The sequence below is a fragment of the Argiope bruennichi genome, chromosome X1 (assembly GCF_947563725.1).
Source record: "Argiope bruennichi chromosome X1, qqArgBrue1.1, whole genome shotgun sequence".
NCBI classification, from domain to species: domain Eukaryota; kingdom Metazoa; phylum Arthropoda; class Arachnida; order Araneae; family Araneidae; genus Argiope; species Argiope bruennichi.
In genome coordinates, this window is record NC_079162.1 from 98,421,313 (window position 1) to 98,444,367 (window position 23,055).

The 23,055-nt window shown below is 26.7% G+C and overlaps 1 protein-coding gene across 1 annotated transcript in view; it reads left to right on the forward strand.

Moving 5' to 3' along the window:
- Window positions 1-620: 620 nt before the first annotated feature.
- The window catches only part of LOC129959483 (uncharacterized), a 52,219-nt gene continuing 29,784 nt past the window's right edge, over window positions 621-23,055 (forward strand). Inside the window, exon 1 of the mRNA XM_056072335.1 lies at window positions 621-735. Coding sequence (XP_055928310.1) covers window positions 693-735 — 43 coding nt within the window. The 5' untranslated portion in view covers window positions 621-692. The remainder of the gene's footprint in view (window positions 736-23,055) is intronic.

Genomic DNA, 23,055 nt, shown 5'->3' on the forward strand with positions numbered 1-23,055 from the left:
CTATGTATTTATATCTAAATAATCTTTATTTGTCAATATTATACTTTTTGAAGGAAGATGATCTGACTTTTTATTGTAATTGTTCGAAGTTATTGTTATGCGTTCTCATGCCTTCTCTTGTATACCTAAAAAAAAATGAATAATTTGTTAAATTCAATTTGTTCATTCAATTATTTATTTGTTTGTAGCGTTCTCATAAAAAATATTTGCCAATTCCTCACAACATTTTTATATATAACATTTATCCACTAATTACTGTTTTCTCTACTAAAGAAGGTTTGATTGTAGAGATCTAACTAGATAATTAAAATTAGTAATGTAAATCCTTAATGAGAAGGGTATTTTTCCATCACAATTTGTTCCTCGCTTTTTATAAATGTCTTTAATTTCTAAAAACCTCACAGTCAGTGTCAAAACGCTTGTTATTCCGATCTCGACAATCTGTTGACTCGCCATGTTATTGATGGCTATGGTTTCAGCTCTCCCTTATTCTTGATAACAATACAATTGTCTCAAAGATTCAGGGCAGGGCCGGAGTTGAAACGAGCGCCATCCACCAGAGGGCCGATCCCCATCTCAGAGCATCTCAGGTTCTTCTCAGAAGCTGTGTTGTGAAGGTAATCGCATCAGTCCCCTATTCATTCTTCTGCTACTTCGATTACCACGTGTTTTCGGTATCTGTTCGCGACTGAATGGGTGTTGCGGTTATTTTATTACTCACCGTCTTGCTCATTGGTAAGTGGGTTAATTCATTTTATAATGTAAGATTTAATTTACATGTGAGAACTGATTTTAAAATTAATGACTGTTAATAATTCAAAAAAGAAATTTTGTATTTTTTTTTGGGGGGGGGTGGCTTTTAATTCTTTATAGAAAGCAAGTTGACACAAAGCAAGATGAAAAAGTTTCTAGTAATTTTCTTAAAATTTTTATTCAATTTGATATCTTTATTGAAGAATTATTAAATGAAAGTCAATCAGAAAAGTTTAAAGTTATTTTAAGAAAACATAAATTACCTAGAAATTATATGTAAACTGATGCGAAGTAAAGATATTTAAATCTCTAAATAATTATATCATATTTAAATGGAATATTTTTTAAAGTTTGAAAATTTATAAATAAGTTTAACACAATTTCTACTTCATTTTTCATCTGTAGAGCTAACTTATCCTCAAAGATAATTTTAAAAATGTTATTTTAACAATTATCTTTAATATTTTGTTTATGTATTTTATGCTATGTTCATATTTTTTATTAATGCATTTTGTTGCACACTATCTGCTTAATTAATTAGTGGATTAATTACTTCATTTTTTAAACGTAAGATTTAATATACATACATATGAATTTCTTATCAAAATTGATGAAATGAAAAATCAAAATTAATGAAATTATTTATTAAAAAATTGTAATTAAAAAAAATTTTTTTTCTTGGAAGAATTCTATGCATTCTTATTCTTACTTTAATCAAACTGTAAAAATTTATAATAATTACTTTTAAATTTTATTTCAATTTTATGCTTTTATTGACGGATTATGAAAATGTAAATGAGCAGAAATTTTTTTATTACATATAATTAAAAAAACCATATTTAAATCAATCTCATTAAAAATATGGTTATTCGCGAGAATAATCAGATTTAGCTAGAAAACGTTTTGCAGTGAAATCCTATTTAAGAGAAATGGTTTTAAATGTTAGAAAATTTATTAATTATTTAAACTCTTTTTCCATCTATGGTTTTTGTTTAACGGTTGGTTATTACAATTTATAATTACAACTCAGGCACATTTTTACTTGACCAATATTAAGTTACAGCTCAGAAAAGATATAATTTTACTTGACAATGAAAAATGTACTAATATTGAGAAATCACTTTTTCATTTTTATACTAATTATTTTTGATTGTCTAATTTTCTATTTTTTATTTCAAATTTATTTCTTTTATTTAACATGCTACAGTAATTGAGAAAAGAATTTCAAGCTTCTTTTTGCCAGATTTGAGAAGATACCAATCTATATTTTGAACTCTTTTTTTAACATTGCAATCTACTTGCAGTAATTGCAGTCTAATTGCAATGCGTAGGAAAGATATATAACTGCTTATATTTGCTGGTAGAGTTCTTTAATAATCGTAAAAATCTTACATCATGAAGAATTTATGGTAATTTTTAATAATTTTTAAAAAATATTTTCTTTCTTGAAATTATCTTGAACTATCTTTTTAATAGCTTCATTTATGGAAGAAGTATTTTTCTGATAATGTTGAAACAAATGAAAGTTTTTAAACACAAGTGAAAAAAGTTTGCCCTGATATTTGTTATATATAGAAGATATATATAACAAATACTGCATACTGCTATACGAGAGTAATTTCCATTTTGAGAACAATTAGTATGACTTCTAAAAATTCTAAAAAAAACCGAAAGCACTTTATATTATCGCTGCTGTATACGTTATTTTATTAATTCTTTCTTTTCTTGGGCATATAGAATTGAAATAACCACCAGCATTACCACTTATGTAATTATTGGCCACAAGAATTCTTTCTGGTCACATATATGTGGTTATGCAATAAGGAACCGGTCACCATTTAATGGATTTTGAATTTGCTGTTGAAAACTGCAATTATGTATAGTTTCACATAAATGAGTATATATGTAAATTTAATCGCATAAAAGAGTGAAGTGTAAATTAATTTATTTAATCGACATTGTCGGCTTAGTAATACAATAAGTATTTATTCTGTATTTTTATGTGCCCTAAAAAATGGTGGCGAAGATATTTTAAGTTTTATATAGTGAACAAAACTGATCTGATGTTTACAGATTCACAATCAAATTCCTATCTGTACGAAAATTCGAATGACGAAAAATAGGATCTTAAAATGAATATGAAACGAGAAAACAATAATCTTCAAAATAAAAAATGGCAGTAAAGTTTTAATCTGATATTTATTATTTCCATTTCTAATGCTCAATAAATACACAGCAAATTATTTCAATAAATAAAGTGAAATCTCTTTTTCAATAATTAAAATTTTTTTAATTTAAATGAATAAGTAACCAATTTTAATAAGCATATAGTATACAGCATTTTAAATGCAACAACTTTACAATAAAACTTCTAAATAAAAGGTAAAACTGTAAATAAAGTATACGGAAAGTAAGACTTTTATATTGATTTTTTTAATCGAATATATAGAGAAGCATTGAAATCCTCGGGCGAATTAAAGGTCTTAAAAGTAAATGAATATCGATCACTGAGGGACTAATTATGGACGTATTTAGCTAATAAAAGCAATTAAGAAATAAAAATTTCTAGTTTTGACTTAAAATAAATCAAAATAAATTTGAATTATAAACCATTTAACTTTATGGTGATAAGAAATTCAAGAAACCAGAGAAAGGATTGCCACATAGAAAAAATTCGAATTAATCAAGGTCTACTGTATATGAAGATTTAAAAAATATATAAATTCAAATTATAAACGATATTTTAACTTTATGGTGATTAGAAATTCAAGAAACCGGAGAAAGTATTACCACATAGAAAAAATTTGAATGAATCAAGTTCTACTGTATATAAAGATTTTAATAAAATATAAATTCAAATTATAAACGATATTTTAACTTTGTAGTAATTAGAAATTCAAGATATCAGAGAAAATATTCACATAGAAAAAGTTCGAATGAATCAAGTTCTACTGTATATGAAGATTTTAATAAAATATAAATTCAAATTATAAACGATATTTTAACTTTGTAGTAATTAGAAATTCAAGATATCAGAGAAAATATTCACATAGAAAAAGTTCGAATGAATCAAGTTCTACTGTATATGAAGATTTTACTAAAATATAAATTCAAATTAAAAACGATATTTTAACTTTGTAGTAATTAGAAATTCAAGAGACCAGAGAAAATATTCACATAGAAAAAGTTCGAATGAATCAAGTTCTACTGTATATGAAGATTTTAATAAAATATAAATTCAAATTATAAACGATATTTTAACTTTATGGTGATTAGAAATTCAAGAGACCAGAAAAAATATTCACATAGAAAAAGTTCGAATGAATCAAATTCTACTGTACATGAAGATTTTAATGAATTCTTGTTGTATAAAAGTATCAATTTCTGTGTTCTTAATATCATCAATCCAAGTTTGCGTTAAGAAGCCAGGATATCAACTTATAAAAAGACTGAGTTTGATTGTATTGAAAATAATCAAAAAAAATGTATGCTTGCAATATGTTCTGAGTCATATTATAATTATTTTGCCTCCTTGAAAATAACAATTAAATTCAAGATCTGATATAATGCCTGCATTGAACAAATACAACGATCTTTCTAGCAGAAACTTCGTACATTGTACTGGATACATTATTTTTCTAAGCTAGCTTAAAATAGTATTTAAGATTCTTACTTCAGGTAGAATTTCGTCTCCTCCCCCTTTTTATTTGTATGTGTAATTTTCACAATTATATGTAATTTTTCAATATCCATCCTTATTCAACTTTATCTTAGAAGCAAAGCTCTTTTTTCATTACATTGCATTACTCTTTTTTCATTTGTTTCCTTTCCCCCATTTGCAATGTTTGCAGCAGACAGCTTTAATTTTTATTTGTCTAGTATAATGATTTATTGGACTTGAGCGTAGAATTTTAAAAATGGGAAATTTAAAAGCAAACCTTGATATTAGATTAAGTGCGAAATTTAAATTTCTGTTTTAAATTATAAATAAACAGTACGTTTAATGGATTTAATGAACAGTGATGGTAGTGAAATGCAGTTTTGAGGTTTCAAAAGGTTTCAACAGCTCAAAATAAAGCTAAAATTGCAGTTAAGCGTTGGTTCAAAAGGTTAAAATTAAGAGGTTTAGTTACTGCCATTTGTTTAATTACTGTGAGATATTCAGAAAGTTTTGCTTGAAAATTCTGTTGTATAAAGTCACAGCATATTTCTCTTGCATACTTTTCTTCACATCAGAAGGGTCCTTTTATGAAAAAAAAGCTCAAAATATATCGCAAGCATAACTAAAGACTAACTAAACACCATGAGAAATCTGATGCATGTTTATCAAATTATTAAGCGTATTGCAAAATGATTTAATTTGATTTGTATCAAATAGATTTTGCATTTCGCACAAATTACTTTTGAAACATATATTAAACGAAAGCACATCATTTTTATTTTGGTTGAATGCTTAGAAATAATAGGGACATATATTTCACGGCACAAAATATCCATTTATCTGTAAGTCGAACTTTTGATAAAGATTTCCTTTCTTTTCTATGGCGAAGATATTTTTCCTCCTCCAAATTCTTACATTATTACTTCCGTTATTATCCGTCTGTTCACAAATCCATTTCTACTAACTGAGAATCAAGATAATAAGTAAATTAAAATATCTGACATTCGTAATTAAATTTTTTTCCAAACTGAAGTGAAATTCCTTTCATGTGCGTGTGCTTGTGATCATGGATGTAACATTAACCACTTCGACTCATCGTCAAATGTCCAGTCTTGTTTTCTGCTTCTTATAACAAATTTGGTTAGTTACTGTGTATAAAAATATGCGGTAACAAATCATTTATTTACTTTGGCAATTGAATTATTTACTATTTAAAGTTATATCAATAGTAAAAAACTTGTATTTACTATTAAAAAACATTGTCTTGCTGTGGTCTATGCCCTTTCTAGATGCGGTCTTATTCTATAAGAGTTTTTCGTTATCTGTATTTTTAGAACATCCATCCCAAATAAAACTTGTGATCCTATTTATACTTAATATATTAATACGAAGAAGAGAGAATGGGATGACTTCAGGCAACAACTCCCATGGTACTGTATCTACGAATATAACATAAAAATTCTGAATAGTGACCAATGCTAGGAAGTTGGTGAGAAAAAATTACGTCGAATATAGTTATGCCATTGAATCTTGAATAATAATGAAAAGATTAAGTATATTTAAATTTGAATTTAAGATGAATATCTTTATTGGTTTGAAAAATCTCTAATTTATAATAGGTAGAATTTCTTCGAGCAGCGATTTTTTTTGTGGTATCTGTTAAAGTAGGATATCTTTCTACTTAAATAGGAAGATATCCTACCACTAAGAAATTTTAAAGATAATGTTGATCAAAAGGATGCTGGAATAAGATTTTTGAAGTATAAAACTTAAAGATATTTTGGGCTTTTATATCAGTTTTTATTTTAGACTACAATTTTTATCATGTCCTTAGTTACATGAAAAATAATATCAAGTGTTAAATTTCTTGTGAGTTGATGATATCATTAGCTTTCATGCCGAATAGTCTGATCAATTTAAAAGTATCGTCTACTTCCTTATGATCCGCTTCTTACTTGGCGCAGCATTTTTTTACATAAACGAGGAAAAACTAAAATTTAACAGCACATTTGACCATTTTGGAATGAAATTCGAATTATTCGGAAACAGAATTTCCTTCAGGATTTGGAAACAGAACTGATGATATCATAAGCTTTCATGCCGAACGGTCTGATCAGTTTAAAAGTATCGTCTACTTCCTTATGATCCGCTTCTGACTCGGCGCATCATTTTTTTACATAAACGAGGAAAAACTAAAATTTAACAGCACATTTTATGATATAAATCAAATCTTCATAAAAAAGCAAATGACCATTTAAGAAAACGAACTGCGAACTCAAAATTTCAGAAATATGAAATTAAAAACTGAACTTGCTTCATCATTTCCAAAAAGTAAATATTCTGTATATATAAATGTTTTTAAATTGTCTGCAAGAAACGCTAAATGCTAGAAATAGATTAAAAAAAATAAGAACAATATTTTAAACACATGCTTTTATTTATGACTAAATTACAAGAAATTATTTTTCCCTTCTTGCTGCACATTACTATAAATATTATGGAGTTCATAATTTATTTTTCACAAATTCACTACCTGGTGGCGTCATTCGTATAGAAACAAAATTCATTTGAATTAATTTATTAACGAATCATTAAATTCTGAAAACATTTAAACAGTATATTGTCACCGAGAATGCATAGGTTTACAAAAGTTCAAAATGAGTAAAAATTCTATTGCAAAATAAAAAAAAACAAAAACCCACCGAAATGATATTGCTATAAATTTCGCTTTTATAAATCAAAAATGCTTGTAATTTTACTCAAATGCCTCAAAAATTATTCAATGTTTTGGGTAGCACCGCTTCTTAATGACGTCCACTCTATCAAGTGCTAAAAAGTACGATTATAACTCTGAAGTTCCGATAAAAGATGGTGCTGAATGGGGCACTATTACTGAAACTATTTTCACTCACGGACAACTTTTAAAGTATTTTCCAGCTCTAAAGCAAAGAAAAATGCATTTCCGATAGTGTATCCACTCCTGATTACCTTTTCGGATTTAGTTCGAAATTTTCAAGAAAATTGAGTCTAGCTCTTTTTAACTTTACTTCTTTATTTTAAATAAATACTTTTCTTTTATCAGGTATTTCAGTGAAAGTAATATCGTAAAATTTTTAAATATGTTTATTTGACTCGAGTCGTTTGATATTTATAAAGATGTTATTTTATTATAGATAGTTCACTCACTTCTTAATGCACCGTTTTTACAGTTTGTAGTTTCTCACAATTGTATATTCTAGATAACAGTGCACTATTTTAATATTTTCAGAATTTAATTATCAGTTCATTGGACTTTTTAATTAAATTTTTATTTCATAATAAGATTGCCGTCCGGTAGTGAATAGGAGAAAAATTGTTTTAGTGAGTCTTTGGTATTTATAATTATTAATTGTAAATTAATGATTAAAAAGTAAAGTGTAATTAAAATTGAAAATTTTTAATTTTTAGTGTAAAATTTGTTTTTCAAAAACTGTTTATATAGAGTTTACTTATTTGCTTTCGCACTGGCTGCTATTTAATTCGTTGAATTAAGTCAAGATTGTGTTGCATAAACCTCAGCAACTCGCTGATTAGCATCGACGGCTATATAATCTTCAAGGCTGTGTAATCTATATAATCTTCACTTAATTGCCATACTATATAATCTTCAGTGATTCTTTGATTTTCACGGAAATAATGTTACATGTCGATGTCCATGATAAAGGTACGATATGTGAAAATTTCGAAAATTCGATTTGCCTACTAAATATGAAGAGAAGATCTAGTTGGCAGGTTTCTGTGACAGAAAGATATAGGCAGGATTATTATGAGATTAGAGGCACAAGAAAATATCAGTTATTATAAATTATATTTTGACTTTTCAAAAAAAAAAAATATCTGCAATAATTTTCAAAACTCGGCTGAGAAGCCATTCGCAAAATCACATATTTAACATTGAAAAGTTTCTATAATGACTAATTTTCGTTAAACAAATAATTAATTTCCACTAAACAACTGATTTTGGTCTTTATATTCCTTAAAATAAAACTTAAATTTTAAATGTATCATCCCATCTGTACGATCCAGTCTAATAATCTTAAACTGCGTAGTGATATATATTTGCATTACATATGCTTCTGGCTCTTTTAAATTTATTCTGAATAATTTAATTGTTGATTAATAAAAATTATTTTTTATCTGGTATTTGGAGCTTCAATAATTAAGTGAGTAATTATTTCAATTAATTAAATTAAATTTATTTATTAAATTTAATTAACCTTTCAAGTCTCAGATTTATTTTTTTACATTTGATTTACGGCTGCTATTTATCATTTATTTTTACTGGAATCAGTCCTATCAAAATTAGATTTATGAAATTTGCTTTTAATTTTAATTTATATAAATATTTTATCATGGAAAAAAACTAATTAAAAATAGATTTGATATTAAACTGTTTTTTTTTCTTCCTCTGGCATTCTTCTATTACTCAAATTTTTTTTAAATTTATCCTAAAGGTGATCGCAACATTCATTTGCATCTTTGAAATCACAAATTGTCACTTCAAATAATTAAATTAATTAGTAAGATTGCATGTGAAATCTTACATTTTGGTTGGTTTGATTTTTTAATGGGAAAATGTTTTGTACGATATACAAATTTCAAGCGCTTAAAGAATTAACTATAAAATCCTTTAATGAGTTAATCAACGTGATTGATAATAACAAAAATAGGTATACCATTTTCAAAATACTAAATTGAGGATTGGACGGATGGATTAATTTAAATTTATATATATTTCTTTATATAATTAGAAACTAGAATGTTTTCTACAAATTATTTCTTTGTCTTCTAAATAAAAATGTTTTCTATGCAATAAAATCTCGAATAAATCAGATTAACTTTTTTCATAAATCTAGCGCTAATTATTTCTCATTTATTTACCGATTTATATCGACTTACAAATAAAAAACAGTATTAAGGCACATGAAAATGTACCGTTACTCTTATAAAGCAAAATAATAAATATTTAACTCTAATATTTTTTTATTTATATAAATGAATTCAGAAAATTATTATACAGCCATAAAACACACAGAACTTGGCTAGACTTTGTGTAGCTAAATGTATTCAGGAGAAACTTCAAATTTTATATATCTGCGAGAAACTCGCAAAGTATTTATTCTTTACTTTGTTTTATGACAGTATATGTGCTGAATTTTGTATTTACACACTATGCGAAATACAAGATGTGAACATAATTTAGTATTTTAATAGATCTAGTAGGATCCTTAAAGGGAAGCCTTCCCCGTATTTCCTAGCATTAAAAGTTATACTAATTGAAAATCACTCGCTTAGTGGTGAGTGATATAAACTAAGCAAAAACATTCTATAAAGCAGTAATGATATTGAACAACTAAAACCTATAAAGCAATGACTGTCTAGACATGATCTGAAAAAAATGCATACATTGGATCGCTTTTTGACAAAGTACATAAAAAAACCATAATGTATGCATTTATTACAATTGAAGAACATACAGAATGAATAGAAAAATAATTGTTGGATAGAAACTGAATGATATGTTATAACAGCATTTATGGAAGGGAAAAAAAAAGACTAAAGAAATAAAAATAATAATTAGCTACGCTGCCTAATTCTTTTATTTCCTTCAAATGATACTGGCAATTTTATTTTTGTTCAAAAGTTACTTGACTAGAATATTATAAAAAGAAAATTTACTAACTTAACGAAAAACATTTTTTAAACCACAGTTTTAAATTGTATAAAAATTAAACATTCTATTTAAAAGATTTTATAATTTTTAGACTCTAATTTATCATTCATTATTTTAAAAGCTGCAAAATCTTGAAATGAATTTGTTCTGAAGTTCACCATTAAAGGACATAGTTTCAATCGATTAATTTATAACAATTTTTTTAAACATCAAAATAGTGTATTGTCATTGAGAATGTACAAATGTACAAAATGTCAAAATTCCAGAGCATCAGGAATTAAGTCAATTATCGATTGAAAGGTCTTTATTAAAAGTATGAACAGGTCAAGTTTAATAAAAGTATTTAAAAGGGGATATAAACAAACAAAAATTATTATATTGCGAAAGAAATTTAAAATGACGAGGCTTTCAATTCTCTACTTCAAAATTTCATAGTTAAGCACAATAAGACTGTTATTTGTAAAAGTGTTAGAAGATATGTAAAAATTCTAGAAAAAGTATATTAATTTATATAAAAGTTTTCAAGAGTTAAAGTTATTTAATTAAAAAAAGTGTAAATTAATTTATAAAAAGAAAGCACCTTTGTTCAAATTTCATAGAGGATTTTAGGTATGAAAAGTGACGCTAATATAATTTTCCTTTTAATGCATTTATAGCTCCTGGTAAAAATTTAATTTGCAATGACTTATATAAGCCTCATTTTCAAGTATGTAGCATTATCGTGATTTAAAAAAGGAACTGTTAACATTATTGAACAAATTCACGCAGATTTATTACAATATAAATGAAAAAAAAAGCATTGATTCAATGCAACACGAAAGAAATCTTTATTGAAGCATTAAAGCGAAGACATACATTTTTTAGAAAAAAAAGCCCTGAAATTGAAAGAGTGTTAACTTTATTTTATCAAAAACCATTCAAATGAAATTTTTAAATTAGATCCAAACAAATCAACTAACCTAAACACTGTATCAAGAAAGCATTCTTGTTTTGTTGTAGTTATGGTATAGATGCTTTTCAGGCTTGTTATGATACATGGGCGAAGTGTAGAATTTTATACTCCTTTTGTAGCTTATGTCATAGTGCCTAAATGGCATTCATTATAAATGATGATTGTAAATCATCAAAAATATTAAATTTACATATTTTGTATCTGTATATAAGAGAGCAAATTTTACTGGGTTTTATTTCCTTCTCTCTTTTAAAGGAATTAAATTTTTAAATGATGAATTAATAAAAATAATTAATTAATTAATTTTAATAACTTAATTGACTTTTAGTTAATAAATAAATTATAATTTGTATAATCAAAGTCATATTCGGGATAGGAAATTAATTACACAGATCTTACATAAAGGTATTGTTCCAGTGCCAAATGAAAATAGAAATGCATAAAAAAAGTACAAGAAGTTTGTATTTGTTTCGAATTAGATTCATTAATTTAAATTGGAAAGGAGATTTATTATTCTTTTCAATGCTAGTAGAAGCAAATAAAGTTAACAAAATGCTTATGAAAGCAACTTAAATTGCTATATCAGAGAAGCATTTTCTTGTTTTCTTTTCCTATTTCATATGCTTAGTATTTTCACTTTTTAATTCATAAGTAAATTAAATGCATCAATGAACAAAATGTATTATTTTATTAACTTTATTTTGCTCATTGTGACTATTCTTGGTCGCACAAACAACATTTAAGAAGTAGTCTGTTTCATTATGTCATGAAACATTTTGTATACGTATTTTTAGTTCGTACACCTTCAAATGCACTCAAAGGAGACATTAAGGCAAAGTCTGCATCATATTTTACTGAAATAATTTCAAAAAGATTTTATAGAAGTGTTTAAGGGTACTACAGCCACTTTCATAAAATGCATGTGACTATAGATGGCTGTGGACATCTTCATAATGTCTGGCGTGAAATGAACAACTACATAAATGTTGCCTGCTTAACTAAGTTAAGGCACATAAGGCATACGATACAGCACATAAGGCATACGATACAGCACATAAGGTTCTATAAGCCATATTATTAAATACGTAAAGAAAATAATTTTTCTTTTGTATTATGATTGGGACAATAATTTTTAATTTCTATGTATAGTACAAATTGTTTAATAAACTGAAAAATTATTGGAATTTTATTAAGTTATTTAACTTAGTATATATTTTTCATACATTTTTTTTAAAAATCTAGCATTAAATCAACGTTTTCTAAGTGTCAAATAATTAAATATATAATTCATATCCAAATATCCTTGAAGTTTTATTAAAATAAAACAATCTCAAAAGCGGCTAAAAAGTAAAAAGTTTTATAGTGGATTTAATGGCGCTTTATTAAAAATCTTAAATGGTATTGAAATGCTATTCATAGTTTTCTTTTCCCTATTTGAAATAAAATACATTCATCTTTTTCATACGGAGAGTTCTTTATAGAACCGCAATCTAATTTTCTTTTTTAGAAGCCTCATTTGAACCTAAAAGGAAAATGAATACTTTTTTTTCATTTTCATTATCATCAAAACTTTTTATATAATATTGCAATGATGTGAGCTGAGCTCATTCAGCATCATGCTTTAATACTTTTATTCATTTAATCTCTTTTACCATGATTATTTATTAACTTAAATAATATCTTCTTTAAAATTATTCAGAGTGCCAGAGGAATTTTTGAAAAAAAATTTAAAAAGCATGTAATGTACCTTTTACTTTGAAATAAATTTTAGTGAATATTTTTTATCTTGTCTTTTTTTTTATTGAGGGATAAAAGTTTTTTTTTCCGCATCGTTAACACATAAAAAATATTACAAAAAATCTACGGCATTCAGAAGCAATGTTTTCTTATCGTGATAATTAGAAACGTTTCCATTTTTCTCATTAAAATTGTAATTAAATTGTACTGTGAAATAGAAATTTTTACATTTTTAACGAAGTTAAAATGAAATCAGTTAATAATAAATGAAATTATATCCGATTTTGTGTTTATTTTTTTTATCGCATACCATATTTAAATCGGTTGCTTTCACGCTTTCTATCCAAGAAATGTTTTTAAATAAATTTATTTCAAATAGGCAGGAATTAATTGCAAGTGCTATAAAACTAAATTAAACAGTGAAAGACTGCTCTATCAATGCTAATTCATTTTATAGAGATAATTAACGTTCCATAAAAAGTATAAATTTGTTCCGTCGATACAATGTGTGGCAGCCATTTACTGATTACAATTTAATATACATTTGAAATTGTCCACGAATAAAATAATTTACGGAACAACTGCATTTTTTCTACGAGTATTTTTCACCAAAATTAATTAGCATCATACCCCAAAGAATACGATTTAAAAACGTCAATTATGTTTGGCAAACTATGCATATATTTATTTGACTTAGTTTGAAAAAAAATTAAGCGGCAATGTAGTTATATATATATTGCATTTTGAACTATAACCAAATGTATAATTATTTATTAAGAAAAGTTGTTTGTTTTACTTTTAAGGGTTTAGTTAAATTTTTAAATATTATGCATTTTTAGTTTATTTATTTCGCAGAATTTTCCTTATCTTATATTTAATTAATGTACTTTTAAAGTATAAAATAAAATAAAAAAATTTCATAACAAATATTTTTTTATTTAAAATTTTGTCAGAAATTTATTTGTGCTGATAATTTCTATGAGGATTTTTACTTTATATAATTGCATCGTTTAAAAACAAATACTTTGTACCGATCGTCACCGTAGATGTTTCTTCAGTAAGTCAATAAAAATAATATTAAACTTTATCGTAACTGCTACCGGAACGACGTCCTGGTAATTATATTAGTGTATTGCTCGACTAACATTTTGGAATTGCGTGTTTAAATTTTATACTTTTATATAATTTTATTTTATTGTGGCAATGAGATTAGTGGAGTCACATTAATGGTCATTACGAATCTGTAATATCGTTTTCCTGCCAAGTCCGGCTAATCCCTGGAAAGAGAGATTTATAGGTATTTTCAATAGATGCTGAATGGATGCCAAGTCAATGACCCGTAACTTTGACAGCAAAAGGGAAAGTACTGGAAAAGACATAATTATTGCCACATCTCTAATAGTGGTAGAGATCTAAAAATTTCTCCGGGAAATTCCTAATGATCCATGGTTTGTCGTAAGAATATATAAACGGAGTCGTTCGCACGAGCATTATTCTTTCTCCAAAGTTGTGGCCACTGAGCGAGCTCTCTAGCTGTGCATTTTTAACGCTATTATTATTTTTTAATTAACAGTTTGCTATCTGCTTGCGTTATGAGTTTCTACTAATCAATATACATCTAATTAGTTTATTTACCTAATTTACATTCAATAAACAAAGTAATATCAAAATCAAATATAATTGTTAAATAATTTAAATGAAAAATGCTTTGATATTAATAATATTTTAAACTAATGCATAAATTATGTTAATTTCAGAGGAGTTCGTAACCATTAACTTAAGGAGAGACTATGAACTCTAAGCCTTCCTATGATATAAGTTTCTTTGAATACTCATGAGATAAGGGTGCCTAAAATTGCAACTCATAATGAAATTAAAAAACAAACAAACAAACAAACAAAAACTGAGCATCTTTTGTTATTTTACAATATTAAGTGAATTTATGCTTAATGTACTTTCTTAATTTGCTATGTATATGAAATAGAATCTGTTCGCTAGCTGAATAGAATCAACGCGCCGACAGAAGAAATACTAAGTGTTTCGCATGATTATAATTTTTGAATTCATCGTGAATATAGTGAAAGACAAAATGCCATAGAACAGCTTAAAACAACATGAAATTCAAAGGTTAAATGATATATGCAGTTAAATTTATCTAATGATTTGACTTCATGTGAATTAGTCCCATAGAGAGCATGCAAAGCAAGTCTTTTACGATTCTCCAAAACTTTTAAGGCACAATAATACTTGTGTATTTTCACAATACTTCTTTTCAATTTCAAAGTAATTTTTGATTGGATTTTAAAATAATAAAATAAGTTTCCTCGTTCCTTCCTAATTTTGTAAAATAAAAAACATATTTTATAATATAATTATTTTTATGCCACATGAGTTTGAGAAAAAAAATGTACTTCAAGCTTAGCATCAATTATATCGAGAAGAAACGTGAAAAGTAGTATAATCATGTATATGCTATTTGGTCAAACGGATAATGCATCTTTGAAATTAACACCAAAACGGGTTAATATAGTATATTTGATTTTATACCATTTCACAGAATCTTTATAAAATCTTGTTTGCAATTCAGTTTTGTATTTACAAAATAAATACAAAAAGATCATGGAAGAGCTCTGAAACTGAAAAAAGTATTTGTTCGAGTCTCTAACGGCATTTCCAGCATTAAATTTTTAAAGAAATTATCAATTTTTGTTGCCTATTTCTTCAAGAAAATAAAAGAAATTGAACGACCAAGAACTTCAATTTCGTTTTATCATATTTCGGATGAATAGCAAAAATAAAGAAAACACCTGCAGGGGAGTATACGAAATGAAGCAATTCGATTTAGGATCGGTTTCTTTTATTCTGTAGAAGAGAAAGGGAATTGTTCATTGGAATTTTTTTAAGGAAAATTTGTTTCCAATTTGAAATTGCGTATTTTAAATGGAAATTTAATTGTGAAAGGTTCATTTAAATAAATTTTTATGATTCAAATTAACGTTCTAGAAATAAATGTTTAAAATAATTCTAGAATTTAGTATATTTATTTGAATATTAAAATTCTATGCAAAAAGGTTGCCAATTAGAGCATTATTATTTTATACTTAGATATTATTGGAGTTCAGACATCTCTATTTCATGTCTGGTGTTCTTAATAAATATTCTTTAACTATTACACATAGAATTGAGTCTCATTTTATTTATTTAGTTTGTCATAAAATTCTTCCAATGTTTACATATAAATTTAACTGAGCTTTTATCTCGACAAAAAAAAATGATTCAATCTTTAGTATTAAATTTTATTAAAAGAAGTTGCATTTAAAAAATGATTGAGGTTGTTTTTTTCTAATTAGAAACATGCAACATGATATGACTTAAATAATTGAATATACTAATGTAATTATTAAAAATAAAGAATCGAAATAAAATTGTTATGTAATTCAAATAAACCTTATTAAAAATGGAAGATTTCAAATAATTTCTGCGAGCCTCATTAAAATTGCTTTAAATTTTTTTCACTGCAATGCAGTGCAGTTTTTTACTCTGGGATTTTTCAATATTTAATTTTCTTTATTAAAAGATAAAAAAAAGACATCAATCTAAAAAATGTTTTTATTAAAATAATTCAATATTTCTGTAGAACAAGATGCAAAACACCATACATTTTTTACTGAATTCTTATATTTAAATAAACTACAAGATTTTATTTGATGCATGATTCTTGCAAAGTTATCTGGAATTGAAAGCATATCTGTGAACATAATTCCTTTGGTTTATTTCTGAATGAATTTTTTATCTGATGAAGGAATATATTTATAATATTTGAGGTCTCCTCTGACCTTTTGCAATCAGCATTGTACCTAAAGCCAAACTTCTAAATATTTTCAGATCAGAAATTATTTTAATAAAAAAATTTAGCAAAAATTTCGAGTTTCCTTCTATAACCGATAGCATCTTCTTATAGAAAATGATTCCTTCCTTCATTATCTTAGCAATTAAAAGTCAGTAGGTTACATCTTCTTATATCAAGATTCTCAACAATTTTCGAGGGAAAAAAACATTTTTAAAAACTTACAAAAAAGATCTCTCCATCTTTTTCACCTTAGTAACGGGAATAACGGAAATAATTCTTTGGTTTAAGATCTTTTATGAAAATTTAATTTTTTTGTCATTTTCAAACGCATTCTATAACTGATAGTTTTAGTATTATACCATAATTTCACTTTACTGCCCATCGTTTTAAGCAGATGTATTTATTTTATAATTCGTGCATCTTAACGCAATAATACCGAGGATAAACTTAAATAAAAAAAAATTTCTCAAATTCATTACCAGACGATGCTGATCTTTATGAAATCAAAGATTTAATTAAATAAACCAATTAATTGATTATTAATTTTAAGAATATTAAAGTAGTGTATTTTCGGCAAAAAATTCATAAATGCTGAAAATTTTAAACCTGAAAATGAGAGAAAGCTAAATTTCATCTTTACAAATTAAAACAAATGATGTTAAATAAAAGCGTATTAAAATCTGAATGCTATAATTTTGTCATGAAACTTGTCAGTCTTTGCTTTGTTATAAATTATATATTTATTTTTTTTTACTGCGTTTCTTCAAAAGAAAGAATTAATTAGAAATATGCCAGTTGAAAAGTAAAGGTGGTAATTTTTAGTTTCAAGTAAATTAAAAGTTACTATCTTTACTTTTCTATTTTTAGTTACCTTTACTCTACCATTTTTTGTTTCACTTTGAACCATTTTTCTTTACGTAATTAATAATTACCTCACCTGAGCATACACGCATAGGTATGTGTGCATAATTTTATTCATCCGCTTTGTAATTTTATTCATCTGCTTTGTAATTCTATTCATCTGCTTTGCAATTTTATTCATCTGCTTTGTAATTTTATTCACCTGCTTTGTAATTCTATTCACCTGCTTTGTAATTTTATTCATCTGCTTTGTAATTTTATTCATCTGCTAAAAATTGCTGATATTTCATGCAAGTTTTTAAAATTTGGCCAATCAAAGCCTTCTTTCTCATTAATGCTTAGTCTATCAAATAAGTATTCCAAGTATAAGTATAAGTATCAAATAATTCTGTCCTAAAAATAAGATGTTTCTAAAAGTATATGAATTTTTCTTTTCATGCAGGGTCTCCATATTAAAATTCGTACTCACTCGATTTTTACCTTTTCGGATACGAAGTAAACTAAATATTGCAATTGTCAAAAAAATAATCTGCCTTCAGATTTTGACGAATCTCTACGTTTCAGACCTCTCTAAGTCCGAAAAATGGATTTGGGAAATTATATCTGTCTTTCTGTTAACGCAATAACTCAAAATCGCTTTGACCCAGATGCATGAAATTGATTATTAAGTATTTACACCGAATTTGTAAATTTCTGCCAAATTTTGGATGAAATCCTTTCAACGGAAACCTGATTGTCCGTCTGTTTGAATGCAAGTGAACATGATAATTGCAAGGTGGATAAAATTTGACATCATTTGACAAACTGAATAGCAGATTTACGATCTAACGTTTAGACTTTTATCAAATTTTGAACTAAATTTGTCAAGGGAATGACCGTCTGTTGCTCTGTACTTTTGTAATCATATAAACTCAATAACCCAGAATCGCAGTGATAGTTCATAGTTCAAACGTGATTGCTCAAAAATGCAACAACATAGGTAAATGAAAAATTTGTTTTACAGTTTTAGCACCTAAAGTATAGATTTATGCCAAATTTTAAATCAAATTTGTCAAAAGGTTAATCATCTGCCGGTCGGTAGCATGCACGTAAAAGCGATAATTTAGTATGTGATCTTGTCACGACAATTGTGTTTTTGTATCAAATTTTTGTTTCAGTAAGTCGGAAAAATGATGTCCAAAATGCATCTTTGATTTTCTAGTGCTTATCTCTTATCCGCATCCCAAGAGATTAATTGTCAAAGATCGCACATTTAATTCAATAAAAGCGTTATTTTAAAACCAAAGATTGGTCTTTCGTATCTATAGTTCATCAATATCATATAGTTAACACACAAATACCGGTTTTCTCTACTATACTTCGAATCATAAAAAGGCCATTATGCAAGACTCTGAAAATAAAAATCTGAGTACTCGTGGCATTAACAACATTATCTGAGGTCTACAGTTTATGCAGAGAAATGAATATCAATTCTATTCGGTAGTAAGCGAGAAAATATGAAATAAATAAACGCGTCTTCAAGTCATATTTAAATAAATGCACAAAATTGAAAGAATTAAGCAAACGAATACCTGAGAATACCCCATTATACTTAATTTTTACAATGTATAACTTAGTTTGCTTCCAAATAAAAGTGACAAAAAAAAGATGTGCATCAAACAAATAAAAAAATATCCTTATGTCACTGAATATGGCTGAGCAGGAACTTGCTTCTTGATATGGCTTCTTGATATGGCTTCTTGATATGATTTCTTGATACATAATTCTGATTAGCAGAGTTTTGAGTTAGTATAGTTTTTCAATCTTTCTGAAGACAGTATCTTATTATCGTGTAGGCGAAGTAGGTTGGTTTAATCGGTAATTTGATAGTTAGTAAAAACCAATCTTTGCTGAAAATACATTCGTTTGATAATAAGTTTCTTTAATCTCGTTTCGAGTATAATGCAAGTATTGTCTTCTTTCCTTTAGAAAATCGATAATTTCTGATTAGAAATTCAAATTTTTTTCTCTGTCACGATGTGAATGAAATGGTAAATTAAAAATTAATGAATGAATAAATTAAAAATGAATTTTAAAAATAAATAAACAAACAAACAAAAAAGAATAATCAAGAATTTATTTATCTTTTAGGAAGTTGAAGAAATCAATTTATCTTATAACTCTTTCTGTCTCAAATTCTTAAAAATTATTAACTCTTTTATCCAGGCGTAAATAATTTTATTAGATTTTCTCTGTGCAATGCGGCAATTCTAAAGAAATGCTTTTAAAACGGAATAAACTATTTACCATCCCTTCGGGGTGTCTTTTACGCTTACGAAATTGTGTTCTAAACCTTTTCGTAGAGTAACAAATTCGTCTGAGTCAAAATCTTATTCCTCGCTATATAGTTTGTCAGGATTAAGTATTTTAACGAAAAATCGCCCACTTGAGACGAAAGACAAAACTTAGAAATAAACGATTTTAATAGATAAATTCAAAGAGACCAGTTATTTTCGTCTGGGGAGTGAATAGAATACTTACTCGTTTACATTTACGACGATCATAGTTTCGTACTTCACTTCATACCAAATGGTGATTAAGATTACTTTTTAAAAGAAATCTGATTACCTCAGATGAAAAATTTATTTTCATTGGCATTTAGAATTAAAAAAAAACATTCATACCTAATAATCGATTTTGAAATATATTCGTAATCTTTTAGCTTATATTAAAAGATGACTCAAATCTTGCTTAGTTTCTTAAAACCTTAATGAATTTTTTCTATGTTGAAGTCCTCATGAATTTTCAACAGAGCAATTAAACTGGACGGTAAAGAATACCAAGCAGCTATTTGTCGATTAGATTGTACAGCGACGTTTCCCTCTTTCTCTCTAGATTTTTTTAAAGTCCTTGCAAGGCTTAAACTTTATCTATTCCGTTAAGCTACGGCTTTATTCTCGAGTACTTCAATGAAATGTGATTATTTTAGTTCTACTTTAAGAGAGCCCATTACGATGGTTTTATTATTTGTTTTTTTTTCAGTCATTGATTATTCTACAAATTTTAAAGCAACATTCACCAATTGATTTGAACGCAATTTAAGTCATCAAGTGTGTATTAAAGTTGTAATTTTTTATTAGTCTGTATCAGAACATGAAATTTTCAACAATATGACCTCACCTGAATGTCATAGAGTCCTCCTTTACTCCAAAATAAAGGATATTTCAAATTAAAATTCGCCAACACAAAGGGCTGTAAAGGGTAATTATGTAGTAAAATTATGCAAAATATGATCAAAAATTCTTTCAAATGATGCTATTGTCTTTTTTTTTAAATGAGATATAGGGTTTTTGTGATATATCTGGTATTTCAAGAAACGTTATAGCCAAATGTCATATGGAGTGAAATTAGGCGAGAGAGGAGGCCATAGTGTTTCGAAATAACGGCAGATCACCCTTTCATCCTAAGGTATTCGTTGTAACAAACGTTCAGCAACACTAACTCTATGGCGAGGTGCATCTTTCACATGAGTATTGAGTTCTGAATATATACATTTAGTAGAATTTCTGGGATCATAACACTAACATAAAGTCAGCATATCATGAAGTATTTTCCAATAACGGAGCAGTTTTACTTTCCTGAAGAAGTCATCACTTTAAAAAGTTAAGAGCTAGAGATGTTTTAAAGACTTTGCAGAGTGCGCCGTTCTCTGTTTTCTTTCTAGTCATTTGAATCAATTGCGAAAACGCTTGTGCTATATGATTAAAGATATTTAGTTGCATTTTTGCAAATTTCCTCTTGCACTGCGCCATCTATCGGAGAAATTTTATAAATTTTATAGAGAGATATAATATATAAATATATATAGAGAGATTACATCATTCTGAAGAACTTATAGTCAATTTTTGGGTCATTTGAGGTAACAGAACACGCTCCACTGCTCTCTGAGTTGGAGAAATTTAATTTCACACAACTCTATATTTACAAATTGTTGAAAATAAAATGCATAGAAACAGAAGCTAATAGAAAATGTTTATAAATCGATAATATTTAATTTTTCAACAAATTTATAATAATTTAAAGCAGTTTAAAGGCTGAGCACACTAAAGCTCGTCTTAAACTTTGAACTTGCAAGAGAAATTATTGTTTGACAACAAAGAATATCACACAAACATTTATTTATTAGATAATATTGAATTGTTACCGTATTCCTATTTTATTTAAAAGCCCACATAAATCATATTAAGCCCATTAAGCTTTGGCTTTATCCTCTAGTATCACGATTTTAATGTGAATTATTCCGGAAAATTCACCTCCTTTCTTATATTCATCTATTATTGAAGAGATTTACTTAATTACCTGATTAATCCAGAAATATCCAGAATCATCGGATCTGTAATACAGATGAAATTTTTTAATTATTATCCTGTGTTCTAGAATATTTTTATAGTCCTAAAGATTAAAAAATGGTACAGAACACGAAATTTCCAGAACCTGACTATCACTTAAATTATATATAGTTCTGGCTTATACCCGAACATTTGTTAATTGTCTAGTCTACTTAGAATGCTTCGAAGTGAAATAGAAATTGAAGAAACTATTTATAACTCAATATTCTGAAACTATTTGTGGAATTTAGAATTTATTTTTCATTCATTCAAAGATAAATTAAAATGTCGCAAGGCCTCTGGCCTTACATTTGAAACTGAATCGAAAAGACTGTTGTGAATATTTTAAGCATATAATAATGAGTCGTAATTTCCATATGTTTCCAAAAGAACTAGAGAAAGTAGAAGTTGATTATTTCAAAAATTACTTTGCTAAACATGCAAAATGAAATCAATCGAAGTTTCGAATTTATCGTGCTAATATGGACGAAATAGAGTTTAAATCCAAAAACACAAGCATTTAATAAATTGTAAAAAAAAAAATTAAAAATTATTTTGTGAAAAAATTTCGATTTTATATTTTTATTAAGACAAATAATAAACAGATTACGGTCTAGACATCCAAAGCATTCATTGAAATATTAATTGTTTAATGTTAAATTTAATTTTTTTCAATGATTAAATTAATTTTAGGAGAAAACTTTTAATTTCATTTAATATATTTTTGCCTTAAGAAAAAACCAGATATTCAGATATCTGAATCATATATCAGAAGTCCTTAATTGTGAAAACATCATTGATTTTCTTCTGTTTAATATATGAAATGATACAGCGCTCAGAGCACATGGAATTAATATCTATATAGCAAAAAACAAAAGACTGTTTGTTTTATTTTTTCTTGTGAATTTTCTGCTTTCATTTGCCTCATTCTGCTATTCAGGAATGAAATAATTCCAAATTAGTATTATTTGTGTCTCTGTAATATATATTCTTGGCTAACTACATAATAGAATTCTTTGAAATATATATAAAATATGCATTTTATCTTGTCTTTTAGTATTTCTAAGAAAATAAATTTCATTCCTTCCTAACTTTTCCTTCGCCATAAATATTCAGTCCCTAAAAGTTGTAATTTTTAGTTTAAGGCATTGTGCCAAGAAC